Below are 14530 nucleotides of genomic sequence, written 5' to 3' on the forward strand. Positions count from 1 at the left end.
TAGCTGTTTGTTCAGTACCAGGGGAAGGCTCTTCCCAGATAAATCCCTTTTAGTTTTGCACTGCTTTTTCCTCAGTAATATTCTTCCTTTATCTTTCACTTTTCCTCCTTTCTCCTGCCATTCTAACAAGAGTCCCCTCGATGCAGAAGCACAAGATAATGCTAATTGAGCTTGTCAGGCCTAAATAAAAGATGGGATAATGCAGGGGGCTGCAACCTATGTGGTTCCATCTGGATGCTTCAACTTCTATCATGTAGCAAGAGCAAACCTTGCTGTGCTGCTCGCACGTAATGGGCAGAGAGTTATTGACCTGTCAGGCGGGGCACTGGGGTGTTAACTACACCAAAAAAATCCCAGAGCCCAGCCCTGAAAATTCCAGAAATAAATGCCAGCAAATTCCCTGGAATATCTTAAATCAGCCAGGGCCCATCCACAGATTGCAAGCTGATTTTTTTTTTTTTTTTACTTAAGTGTAACGTTTCTGCCCTGAGTAAGCCCCGAAATGGTTTGGCCATGGTGGTACCCAGGGACACATAAACCTCTGTGGTTTCAAAGATGAAAAATGCAACAGAAAGGATGAACCTCCTGATTCTGCTGACAGCACTCACAGGAGTGGCAGGATTGGATCCTAGGATGGAGAATGAGCTTTGTCTGGTCTAACAACAGAAGATGCAGCATGTGAAGCTGAAGCACATCGAGTGCCTCTATTTAGAGGCTCTGCAAACACCAGATGAATATTAACAGCTTGATTCAAGTCCATGGGTTACATGTAATTAGGCCAAAGCCAGCAAAAAGACAAACAGTTCTACACCTTCAAATGAATCCTCTAGCTTGATAACAAAAAGCAATTAAGCTGCCTGCCAGTCTGGAGCAAAGCTCCAGGGCTAATTTCACACACGGACCTCTGGCTGTATGGGAGCATCTCAACACACCACGGCTGCAACCTATTTCCCTTCACTTTCCAATAAAAACCTGCTGGGAGTCCCCCCCACAGCCACAGGGTCCAGAGAGAGCGCTCAGCCTTGGGAATCAATCCCACTGCTCTAGAGGTGAGCTACAGCTCCTCAGGAGGGAACAGAGAGTGGGGGTCCAGCATTTCTTCACATGGCTTGTACTCCATGGGGAAATAGAACAGGAATCACAGGCTCATGGAATGGTTTGGGTTGGGAGGGACCTTAGAGATCGTCCCATCCCACCCCCCCTCGTGGATAGGGACACCTTCCACTATCCCAGGCTGCTCCAACCCCATCCAACCTGGCCTTGGACACTTCCAGGGATCCAGGGGCAGCCACAGCTTCTCTGTGCACCCTGTGCCAGGGCCTGCCCACCCTCACAGAACAATTTCTTCCTTATGTCTGATCTAAATCCACCCTCCTTTAGGTCAAGGCCATTCACCCGTGTCCTGTCTCCCTGTCCAGGTGTCACTGAAGGCACTGACTAAGTGCAGGAGAATTTCCCATTGCAATTAATTATTGCTGATGCCGTGGATGAGTTTTAGGAGCGCAGTAATTGAGATCTGGGTAATTACAGTTGTGCTGTGGAATGAAGAAAAGGTCTGAGTGTGTCACCTGCACCTCAAACACAGGTTCTGCATGTGGGCAGTGGCAGCAGGTGTGTGTGTTGGTCAGCAGGAGGCTCTGAGGGCCACAAAACTGAGGGACAAAGAGGGGGATTTCACTCAGCTGGCAAACCAAGGAAGAGCCATTTCATCCTCTTTCTAGAACCTCCTTGTTTCGCTGCACCATAAAAAGCTTCAAGAAATATTAATCCCAGCTTGTACTGGCAACATAACAAGAGCATAATTTCATTTCCTGCTGCATGACAGAGTCAAAAACCACCGACAGCTTAATTTCCAAGAAATTCAAATTAATGGTTCTGAAATGGGGCTGGTGAGATGAACAGTTCCTGATGCTTTACAAGAGCTTAGATTTGAGTCCGGATTTAGGAGCTGGCCTTAACCTCTATAGGGGAATGCCTACCACCCCAAAACCTGCCACCTGCAGGGACTGGCCAGCTGTTGTATTTCAAACTAAGTTTATTGATTGATAAAATTCCTCCTTAGCAAAACCACCAGGTAATAACTGTGCAGGTTGTGCAAGCAGAGGAACATTTTCTGACAGTCCTAAGGGTCACAAATGACAGTGAGGAAGAGAATTCTGCTGGTGTTGTGAATTAAACCGGGTAGCAATTACTGCCATGGTGCTGAGGGAGTTCAGCTGGTGCAGAAAAGTGGAGGAATCTGTGTGCTTTGCAGATGAAGAAAAGTTTGAAACTGCCACCTGAGGGAAATCCAATGTTATCTTGGAAACAATGTAATAGGGAGCTGAAAAATCTTTATGTTTCTCTGTGCCTTAATTTTTAAACTCTCTAGTCTGAGAAAATCCCATGTTTAACATCCCCTACACTTCCTGTCAAAGTTTTATTTATTTTTTAGCTGCACATGCCATTCCTGTTTACTGAACAGCTTTTGCTTTGCTATGAAAATATCTCTCATCTTCATTCTCATCCTTCACTTTGTTTGCTAATCCACTCTATTTCATTCCATCACCTAAAACTGCACCTGCAGTTTGGTGCCCAGTGCCCTGATTCCCCCAACCCAAACACTGGCAACTAAGTTCCAATTTCATCGTATACTACTCTCAGAGTCACACTTAAAACTCTTTTTTTTTTTTTAGTTTTAAAGGCTGCAGTCTTTTGCTGTAACAGCTGAGACGAGATAGCTTGAAATAACAGACACACAAACCAATAGGAGGATACAAAACACAATTAACAGAACGATTTTGTAACTTTATACTCGCTGCTGGAGTGAAGTCATTATTCCAGCATCACACATAGACCCTGCATTACACACTCGAGGCTGCAACACCTTCACACACGGGAGTTAGAGGGAATCTTTCTCAGGCTCACTTTGGTGTAAGTAATCCCTGAGGTATTAAGCATCTTTGTGCTTTTATCCTAAAACATCTGAAGGCTGTGAGGGCTTGTATCTCTCTTTAACGTGCCGGTGGGTCGTGCTGCAGAGCTGCTGTGCACCGTTTATCACCCTAACTCACCTGCAGCTCTGACCACCAGCTCACAGCCCGTGCTTTTCGTCCTGCACGTGGCCCCTGCTTGCTGTTCTCCCATCAATATTGCTCCTGCTGCTGCACAGCCAGAACTGTTGGTGCAGTTCCAGTGACTAATTGTTGCCTGACTCCCCAGAATATCACAGGTTTGTCCATAAGGAAGAGCTTTCAGAAAATATGTGAATACGAGTTCCCTGCAGCATGTACCTGCACTCGAGGGCACCACCAGGGCCAAAATGCACCTGCACCCTCAGGAACACCAACTATCCCGGTTATTTTGAAAAAATTACCAACTGGCAGGAGGACTGTATGACTTCAGGTGCAGCCAAGTGGCTCTGATGAGAAACAGCCCAGCACATAAAGTGTCCTCATCACCCACTCAGCTACTTTCTGCCACTTAGAAATGATGGAGCCACCTGGCTACTCTCACCTCATTCCCTTGTCCTTCCTCTTGTGATTGTGACAAATTACTCTTCCCTTCCTCGGGTGATGGTATTTCTGTCATGTCTGGGAAGGTATTGAGATGAGGGACCTGGCAGTGCATAACATCCCATTGTATCCTGTGCTGCTTGTATAAAACATTCTGATCTTCCCATATTGAAACAGCACGAAGTGTATGGAAATTTGGGGGACTGCATTTGGATTTTGTTTGCTTTCTTGGTGAAAGATGGTGTCTGCCATAACCAAACTACAGTTTGGCAAAAGAGAAAAATGGGCTGTCTGAAAATAATCAATATTGAAACTGCTTCAGGGCACTCCTAGAAGTATGTATTTATTGAAGTCTGAAATAGCTGAGGGAAAAAACCCAACAAAATTACGGCAGAAACGTTCTTCCTTCTCTGAGTCAAGAACCACTCGAAGCTGTGCAGAGGTTTTTACTCTTTGCTTGCCTTCCCCTGCCTTCCACAGACAGCAGTGGTTTCATGCTGTGCGCCTGCAGCACCTAATTAGCACCAAGCCCTGATCCCCAGACTGGGGAGACACAACCAAGGGCCAAGGAAGAGCAGTTCAGAGTCTCCTTTCTCAAACCTCCCAGCAGAAACTCATGTGTGTGTATAGCAGAAAATCTGAAGAATAGCTGCTACAAATGCTTTAGGTGTATTTGTCCCTGGAAGAGAGGAGGGGAGGAAGCCTGTTTGCACTGCAGCAGTGCCTGGAGCTCGTTAACAAACGGGATTAATGAAGATGTCCTCCCCACTCCACTGCAGGGGAATCAGCAGGCAGAGATGCACTCGCGTCTCATCCCCCACGTCTGTTTTATTTCTCCGCAGTGATGCTCGTGGCACAGGATTTCCTGCTGGTACACTGGAGAAGAAGACCTCCAACCCACCCCAAGGACTCCTTTCCCCTCCTTCCCCCCTGGAAGCTGTCATTCCATGTGTATCCAGTATAATATAAATACCAGGAGGAAGAAATGCCCAGTCTAGCACCCAGCCTGCTGTGATTCAGCAGGGGGTGAACCTGATTAAGGGAGGTTAAAAAACTACCCACATTTGTAAAGCTCAGTGTTCATTAACGACTTGTTTTCTTCGGGGAAGCGATTAATTGATGTTTGCCCTTCGAAGACACATGAAGGAAATTCGTCCCTCAGAGAAAGCATGGAGAAATGTAGCTTCCAAACCCAAGCTGCATGCACTGCACGGGAAGAGATGGGAAGTGACTGCCTCTTGCCTTCCAGGGAAATGTCACTGCTTTCGGTATCAGCTGCAGCGAGACAGTTTAAGTGACAAAGAAGCCTCCTGTAGCATTTCCAGTGTCATTTTCCCGAGCAGGGGCTCATGGTGCACGCTGAACTCTGTGCTTTGCCTCGGTTATCTGGGGAGTTCAGTCCCCTACCGCCGGGTCTGTCAAGGGCAGACTTTCTGATGGGGCCAGTCCCTGCTCCCAGCTGCTCCAGACACAAAACCATTGACACAACAGCCCTCTCTGGACCGTTCACTTCAGTTAATTGTTATGATGGGTCCCTCCAATTCATGTGGGATTGTGTGTAATGTGTCATTGCATCACTCGAATTATTCAGGGGAAAGAATGATGAGTGGTTTGTGGCACAGTGAATAGCAAATACTGCTATTCTTATGCCAGTCTTAGGCTTGGGCTTTGTCTTAGTGACAAGCCTATTCGATGACAATAAAGGAAGGGGAATTGGAGAAAATGGCCAAGGAGAGAATCTTTGTTTTCTGTCCCTCATTCCAGTCTCCCTGGAATGTGAGGAGTAGCAGTGAACAAAGAGAAAGCACTTAAAGCATTGGAACAGACTGATAAAGCAGCGATGCCTTTGTGATAAACTGCTTTTCTGCTCATCTGGAAGGTCAGTGGTCCAGTTTTTCTCATACTTTTTACCATGATAAAGATCAGATGTCCAAAAGTATCAGCAATTTGACGGGTCTGTGCTCAGTTTGACCAAGTGAATTTAGGAGCCACTTGAATCAGCAGATAATCAACAACAGTTGTGGAACCTGTTCAAGAGAACAACTCAATACTCCCCTCTGTGCTTTAGCCAGGAAAGGAGCTCACCCACACATTTCCCCGGAGACTCGTCCAGGAATTTGGGAATGGAAACAGTAGGAGAACTGGTGCTGGTTCTGTTTTTTCTCTGCTTTATCTTCTAGAGTAAATCAAGCGTCACCCAAAGCTGAGGAAGAAGCCTCTACTCTGCCTGTACCGAGTGACCAGCCAAGGACACAAACAACTCCCCTCAGTCCTTTTCTGTTCCCAGATGATGCAGCAGTCCATCACCTCACCGTCTCCAAACCTATCATGATAGTGGTGAGAACTGGAAAGTAAGTGCCCACTGGTTTATCTGAAGTACTGTGCACACAAGATTTTGCTTGCTTCCATACTGTTCCTGTCCTTAAGAGCCTTAAAATGCAGAGCCACGCTGCTTTAGCTTTCAGTCTGTTGACAAATTTAATCATCAAGGTACAGATTGGCTTTTGGGTACACAGAATGAGATTACAGTGGAGAAGCCAGTTTTGAACTTTCAAATGAAAGTTTAGTTTGGTAAGGGCTCTACAGCCCTGAGCTGCCTCAACTCAGATCCATCCTGCGCTGGGATTACTCAGGAATCTCAGATTATGGTTTTATAGCCAGGACACTCTGGTATTACAGATGGACATGATCTACTTTCAAGTGGGAAGACTGTGGAAAAAGAAATTGCAGGACTGGGCTCCCGATACACACGGTTTCACATGAGAAAACAGAAATAGGATTAAAAAAATATACCACAACACCCACCCCCCAAGTTAAAACCAAACATCAGGAAGCAGTGGGAAGGTTTCCCTTTATACACCCAAGATGGTCAGCAAGGTTACTCCACAGGAGGAGACAGGGGCAGATCACAGCCCATGAGTCTTTTCCAGCTAAGAAGCATTGCAAACAGAGCAAAACCTCCTCCGCAGGCATGATTCAGGCTGGTGAGCAGAAATCCCAACTACCTGCTGTCAGAAACTGGGGGCAGCCGTCTCCAGCATCCCAGAAGGTACCCACTTGCTTCAAGTCAGACAAATGAGGCACACGGGGAAAAACAACAGCAAAAAGAGAAGGAGGTAACTCACAGCAATGAGCTGGTAGGAGTTGTTCATCATGGCTATGAGCATGTTCAGCAGCACAACGAGGGAGATGACGTTGTAGGTCCCAAACATCGTGGCCCCAACAAATTCTGTGAATTCGTGTCTGGCTTTCACGTTGGTGACGTAGAGATTCAGCAGCCCGAATACAGACCAGAAGAGTGACTGGAGGGTCTCGAAAAGCCTGCAAAGAACGACGGATTTTTAGCTGGCTACCTGATGCTGGGGGATGGAAAATGACCTTCAAGGTAGGGATCACAAGACATTGGGGGACACCACAGAGCAGCCACTCAGCAGAGCCTTTTATCCCTCTCTGGGGACACCCTGTGCTCAGCCACAGTGACCCACCAGCCAGTGCATGTGAGAGTTGTCCCATCAACAGCATTTGCTCTCTGTCCAAGAGCCCAGTCCATGTCCTTGTGAGATGCAGTGAGCAGAACTACCCTGAGGAACTCAAGGCTCCCTTTCCCACTCTGCACACGTGCAAAGAACAGCCACAATATATTCCATTTAATTAAAATTGCCATGCCGTGATACTGCTGTTATCCATAAACCCTCCTGTTTAATCAGTGCCTGCATCATTACCATGTCTGCAGGATAAATGCTCAGGGAACCCATCCCAAAGTACAGCGTGACTGCAGCAGTTAAACAGTGCACAACAACAAGGCACCACGAGGTGGGAGAGGGCAGAAATCACAGCCTCTTGCACCTTTTGCTCTGATACAGGATGAGAGCTTGCAGTTGCTTCAGCTGCTGTGACCCTGTTTGCAATGCACCTGCCCAAAAACTGCTCTGTTTGCAGTGCAGCTGCCCAAAAACTCTGCTGTGTTTGCAATGCACCTGCCCAAAAACTCTGCTGTGTTTGCAGCGCACCTGCCCAAAAACTGCTCTGTTTGCAGTGCACCTGCCCAAAACGCTGCTCTGTTTGCAGTGCAGCTGCCCAAAAACTCTGCTGTGTTTGCAATGCACCTGCCCAAAAACTCTGCTGTGTTTGCAGTGCACCTGCCCAAAAACTGCTCTGTTTGCAGTGCACCTGCCCAAAACGCTGCTTTGTTTGCAGTGCACCTGCCCAAAAACGCTGGTGGCTCTGAATGGTTGGTGCAGCAGCTCTCACCCACCGCAGGGCAGAGTCCCTGAGAGAACCCTGCAGCCACTGCTCAGTAATGACTCAAATGAAAGAGTCATCACATTAATTCGGCTCAAGTGTTTCTCCTCTTTTGAAGCCTTCCTTGCATAGATGAACTAGACCTGACCCCACTGAGCTGATGAGATCATCCCAGGTCTGTCTTTGCTTCAGCCACAGACAAGTGACCTTTCGCAATCACGTCAGATGTGTAATCAGCAATCTAAATAATTGCTCTATTTGGGCATCTTTGTTTTGGCTTTCCAAAATATGGCATTTATATCATCCAAAAATGACATTTATATGCCTGTTTAAGAGTTTCCATTTTGGCCTGAGGTCAGCAGATATTTTCAGATGCGACTACTAGATAAATCAATATGAATAATTCAGATGCTTTACTTGACATACCAGGAATCTGTTCTCCCATCATCTCCAGGCATTTGTTCACATGTATCCCCCTGCCTTATATGAGGATTTTGTTTATACTTTGTGGATGTAGCTTATGTTTTTCACTGGCCAAAATCATAAAGATGCTTTAAAGCACAAATCCTTTCTCCCAGAGCTCAGGGTGTTTGTTAGGCTTATTAAATAACTGAGATGGTAAAAAGGATTCACCAAAGAATGCCAAGCATTTCTACTAGAAGTGGTGGAATGCTGGCTGTCTTTTAAAATATTTATAGTATTTTTACTATTAACAGTAGAAGTATTGCTTGGGCTGTATGCACAGGAGAGTTCCTGTCATTAAACTGAAATCAGTTCCAGAAGTGATCAATGTGTTGTTCTGGATGCACAGCATTAACCAGGTGTGTAATTTGGGTCCAGACTAAGGCCAACGTATTTAAATGTGAACATGTCCTGACAAAGACACCAAGTGGTTCCTGCAGCTCTGCACAGCAGTAAGGCTCAGGTTTAATGTCCTCAGTGTTTAATGACAGGATGGGCCCACAGCTTCTTTTCACAGTCCATATTTCAGGGGGGGTTCACACTTTCACACTGCTTTGGAATTTTGGAAATTGTGATTGAGAGACTATCCTGTCCTTCTGAGTGTACTTTGAATCTTAACCAAACAGGAGAATTCTCAAAGCTCTACCACTCTCCATGGGAGCTCAGAGAGAGCAAGTGTCCCCTCTGCCACAGGAACCTGCATCCCAGGGGGAATGGCAGGGTGACCCTGCAGGGAGAAGGACACAGCAGGCAGGGAGCTGTGACTTCCTCCACCCCTTCCTCATCTTCCTCACTCTCCTCTCCCTCCTTCAGTTGCCAGCATCACAGCTATAAACATATTTTCCAATCATCTGCCTAAGCAGCAGGCACTCTGCTTTCTGAGGGATGGCAAGGCCAAAGCAGAAATGCTTAAATTATTCATGACTTCCCCTCCTCGCTGTCACAAAGGAATATTACTTTTCCATGATCTGTGTGTGCAATGCAGAAAATTTCCTCACCAAGAAAATGTTAAAACCCACCTTTTGAGAGTAACAGGAAATAATGTGCCAGTAAACAGGTGTCACACTTGACACGAGCTGCACACACTCGAGGGGCATCCTCTTTCCTCCCATTGCAGAATTAGAGCTCATTGTGTGACTGCCCAGGAATGCTGGTGGGAATCAAAGTGCACTGATTCAAAGCTTTTCAGATTTATTTCTTCATAAGGAATGAACCACAAGCAAAGGGAGGGTACCCAGCTCTGGCTGGACTGGCTCCAGCCTCGTTTGCTTCCCCCCCCCCACCCAATATTTGAATCTGCAGCTGCTCCTTCCCAGCTGCTGCCCCATGCTGTGCATCTGTTCCCCAGCCAAATGTCAGCTTGTGCTGGGGGTGTTAATAACGACCATTTAAACTTTTAAGAACACGTTAAATAAATTTCTTAAGCGAGCCTCAAACAAAAAGTACCTGCAGAGTGTTCTGTCCCCTGCCAGGAGACCTCACTCCTAATGGATCCCCTCCCACTGGGATTTTGTTTTACACAAACCTCTGCCACAAAGGCTGAGCCCCCTCAATTTCCTTTCTGTGCTACATTCCCTTGGCAGGGGGTTTAAATGAATGTTGGGGTGGGAGAAATTGTGGTTTGTATTTAAGCTGATCTACACACTTTCTGCTAAGTGCTTCTTGTATAATTTTTAGCTGCCAAGACATTACACCTTCATACAGACTTCAGGTTGGTTGGTTTGGGGTATTTTTTCCTGCTGGCCCAATGCTCTTTTTCCTCAGTCAAATCCTGCTGTTGCTTTCTCCACTTACCTGACACAACGAAATCTGTAAAAAAACTGGTTTGCAGTGGTGACAGGCCCAAACCAGAATGCAGAACCAGACAGAGCTGTCCACCATAGCTCCAGAGAAAGGCAGGATTTGGTACTGGATAAAATCCAGTGGGTTTGACCCTTCCTGAGGTAGAATTTGCCCCTTAACACACAATGTGCTTGCCAAACCTTCCTCCCTCTGGCTGCTGCATCAATAAGGATGCAGAAAAAGGAATAGTATTTGTTATTTAAGTCCTTTGCAAGGGCAGCACGACACATTTCTGGGGCACATGAAGCAACTGAAACAGAAAAGAGTCTGAAATCTTAAATTCTGCTTCTCATCAGCACAGTGCAGGTCCACTCACTTCCCCCCAGACAGAGATCGGTTTCATGAGAAAATTAATCAAGCCTATGGTGTTCCTGCTCTGCAGAGGGAAATGGCACATGTCTGGTCTACCAGGTCATGATGCTCTTGAAGGATGGGCTCTATCCCATGAAAATTCCGTGTTTCTTTCAGGAGAGAGCCCACAGGACAATGCTGGCACCTTTCCTCTCCCAACCAAGTCATGTGGCCTCAGCCATCATCTGTTTTTGGTAACGGTGCAAATACGTCCCAAATCCTTTCTTAACCCCAAGCCTTCAGCTGACAGAGGGTGGAGAATTATTGGGCATCATGACAAGTTTTATTTAATTTAGCCTGAAGTGGTGGACAACAGTTTTGTTTTGCTTGTTTGCAGGGCGTGGGCCTTTTTCTAGACCGTGCTTTATTTATTTCTCCTGCCATTGTGAGTTAAGTACTGTGCAAGCGGCAAGAACAATTGGGTGGGGGCTGATTATTATAATTATTTCTACTATTAGTAATTAAAACAAATACATCAGAAAGACAATTCATGTTATTTTTCAGCATGTGCTCGCTCTTTCAGCTCTGCCAGCTGTCCTCACAGCAATTTCCATGCCAGCATCTCAGTAAAGTACCAGCATTCCCAGCAAAAAAAGGTTCTGCTGGGATTTTAGTCTGCATGGAAATCAGAGAAGCCTGCAACATCATGCATCCAGAAAAATGGTCTAGGTGAGATTGTTGTTATTGCTGCTGTATCACGTTATTTATTAATACCTGTTTTTAATAGGTTTATCTCTTATTCTCTACATTTTATTCAAGTTCCCCTCCTTTCTTCAGTACTGTGGCAAAAGGACACCTCCTTTCTCAAACATACTGAAATTGTGCACAGACATAGTAAGACTTAAGGTGCAGGATCATGCAGGGAAACTCCATGGTCCAGAACTAAAAGGTCTCCCACTGCCAGACCTAAGAGTCTTTGTGACAGCAGAGCTCAGCAGAATGTCTGCCCCACTTAACTCACACCTTCCCTGCAGAGCCAGCCACCTCACCTGGTATTTGCAAATGAATAAATAAAGGCTCTGTCAGTGCAGTGGCAGGCAGCAGGCAAAGGCAGGGGAGAGAAGGAACAGGGGAAGCAGCCTCAGAAACAGAAAGGAGAGGATGTCTTACGTGGAGAAGGCATTGTTCTGCTTCTCACATCGGATCCCCTTGCAGTTGTTGGGCTCCTCCGAGGCACTGGTCTCGTAATAAAAATAAAGCTGGTTCAGTCCATTGGCAAAAGCCAGAAGCACCAGACAATAGATAAAAAGGAATTTGAGGATGTCTAGCAGCATGCGTCCCAGAGAAATCTGCAGGGGTCCCAGGTGTGAGTTTGCTGTAAACAGGGATATGAGACGCAGGGAACTCAAAATGTTGGATATTGCAAAGAGGGCTTCTGCAATGAGAGTCGGGTGCCACATCTCCCACTCCTCCCTCGGGCGAGAACCGTTGTACTGGAAGAAAGAACAAGGGTATGAAAGTGAATTGTGTTGTAATGACTCTGAGTAACTCAGAGAGTCACACCTGCTGATTCTAACCCTTCACAGGTAAATCCTAACCAGCTACTGTGGCACAAGAAGGACTTTTAACCCCTTACATCTCAGCTGCTGTCAGACTCAGGATTCAGGACTGATTAGGGCAGAGATGAAGGTTTAATGATGCTTTTTTATCAATTCTGCCTACTATATTATGATCTCCTGATGGTGAGAGATGTGGGACCAGGTTTTCTTTAGAGGCTTTGGGTATGCTGGCTGTTCTTAGCCTAAACTGAGAAATTTGAATGTAATTTGATTTACATTTGAGTTCACAGTCTGTGGGTTCCTTAGGTCCATGGGTTCATACACAATCTCCTCTTTCAACAGTTAAAGGGGTTCAGATTTTGGCATGTTCCAGATGTAAATTTCCAATTACTTCTGTTCTTTTTCCTCCTAAGTATGACTGCACATTATAAACAACTGCACATTCCAGGAACAATGGGAGGGAGGGAGAAGGAAGGGAAGAAGAAAAGCAATGAACTATTGGATGCTTTCCTTCCCATGTAATCTCTAAAAAAAACCTCCAGCAGCCCAGAACCAAAGGGCTTTCTTCATATTAATTTTCTTATTAGTTAATTTGTCATGGCAATTTTAGGAGAGTTGCTAAAGCAGAGGTCTTAATTACAGCTGAAACACTGGGTACAGTTGAGTGCATCAATTACAACATTAACTGGGTTTGTAATGTAACTGTAAAAGCAGAAGCATTTTCTGAGCAAAGAGCAGCCAGATGCGAGCAGGTAACACAAAAGAGCTGGTTCTGTAAAATGTAACTGCTCTGGTTCTGTAAAATGTAACTGCTCTGGCTAAACGACAGTGGCACAGAGAATGGAGTCAAAGACATTTAACATCAAGGAGTAATTGTCCTTTTAACATTTGTCTCTGCTCATTTAACATGCATAGAAAGGCAAAGCTGCACTCAGAATAACACAGCTAACACCATAACCAGCGTGTTTAGGGCCTCTAAAATAATTTTGGTACGTTTGAAAAGGAAATGGTACCAATATCACACTGACAGACAAGACTGCAGAGACTTTCTATTTAAATCTGAAGGTCCAATACATGAGCTCCCAGTTTTTTCAAGGGCTCAGCAAAACGTAGGCTGATATTTCAAACTGTCCCTCTGTATGAAGGAGATGAGACATGAGACAAAGGCATTTCAGCATGACCTCGGATTGCTTCTGACATTTCCAAACTGTTCTTTATTACGTGAACATCATGGCCTGAGCCTGTTAACTTGATTTGAAGATGGGTCTTAAAATGCCTACAGACAGGCAGAGAGGTTAATTTTTTGTGGATATCCAGCAGTGGGGGTAGGTGGCTGGGATTGGGAAGCCTGGACAGCAGATTTGCTCAGTTATTCCCAATTCTCTTCTGCAGGCTGGCTGGACACAGCAGCCCAGGGCCTCTCTGCTAAGGTTGAGCACAGATTGCACATAAAGATATGGGAAAAGGTCTTCTGTGTCCCACACTTATTTTTGAAGCAACTGGTTCAGGCCGTATTTTGGCCCTTTATAAACTGATGGTATCTCCTTGCTTGGCAAATAGAATCTTCAGAGGAGCCTGGCATCACAGGTAACAGAGAAACAGCAGATTTCAGAGTTACCTAATGAAGCCGGGTATCTGGGAAGGCTGGAGGAGTTTGTTTTAATGTCTATTCAGAAGATGAAACACAGCAGAGATGTACACAGAATAGCACAAATAAATTACACCATGCTGTCACATTTACCCTTCCTCATTACATGATAATTCAATGCAGCAAATGAAAACTGATTAAGAAAGTATTTTTACCCTATAATTAGCCTGAAGATTCCATTGATATCAGACAATATTAGAGCCAGGTCTTGGAACCAGTCAAATCAAGGAGAGAAAAAAAAAGTCTTCACGTAAAAACAAGGATGGAAAACATTAGTGTCAGTATGCAATTTATTTTTTCTGCTATTTGGCAGAAAGTTAAATGTCCGTGTAATCCTTTGAAGTTCTAAGAAGTGTTAGAATATGGTATACTGGCGTATATCCCAGCCTGTTCCAGCTCAGGGCTCTTCTATAAATAACAAACCATGTTGCAAAATGTTTTGAAGCCATTATCAACGTTATAAACCCTCACGTTTCTGAGCACAGTGCAACCCGAGTGACACAGGGCAGAGGGAACTTCTGTGACCACGTATTTCAGAACTGCTCCCACAGAAGCTTTGATGCACCCTCTCAGACCTGTCTGACACTGGCCCTCATCAGGAGCTGACCTGAGATCAGCCAGGTTTAATCCAAGAGGGTTTGATCTGGGCTCAAACAGATCTATTCCTGCAAACCCTCCTTTGTGTGCTGCCATATGGGGTTTCATAGCTTACCTGCACGTTTCTGTAGCTCTTACAGGGAACACAAACAGAGCTGTACTGCCTTTGTACCTGTGCTTTGGCTGCGAGTTTAAATCCCAGTGTGTGACTGCATAAACCCGTGGATGCACGGCTCCTCTAGTAATTTGTGTGTGAGAAAGAACCAGATTGTTAACATTTTAAGATTTGTCCGTGCATTTTACCATTTCCAGCTTTTTTTTTTTTTTTTGTATTGCTTGCAGTTTAAAGACCAACCTTTCAAGTCTGTAATTTCCTCCCTGGTTCTGAATGTTGG

The 14530-nt window shown here is 45.4% G+C and overlaps 1 protein-coding gene across 1 annotated transcript in view; it reads right to left on the minus strand.

The window, feature by feature from the left end:
• Positions 1-14530, minus strand: part of TRPC5 (transient receptor potential cation channel subfamily C member 5) — a 96676-nt gene that overhangs the window by 20041 nt on the left and 62105 nt on the right. The window contains exons 6-7 of the mRNA XM_032124104.1: positions 11502-11824; positions 6620-6815 (exon numbers count right to left, since the gene is read on the minus strand). Of these exons, the coding sequence (XP_031979995.1) occupies positions 6620-6815; positions 11502-11824 (519 nt within the window). The remainder of the gene's footprint in view (positions 1-6619; positions 6816-11501; positions 11825-14530) is intronic.

Source organism: Corvus moneduloides, chromosome 14 (assembly GCF_009650955.1).
Source record: "Corvus moneduloides isolate bCorMon1 chromosome 14, bCorMon1.pri, whole genome shotgun sequence".
NCBI classification, from domain to species: Eukaryota; Metazoa; Chordata; class Aves; order Passeriformes; family Corvidae; genus Corvus; species Corvus moneduloides.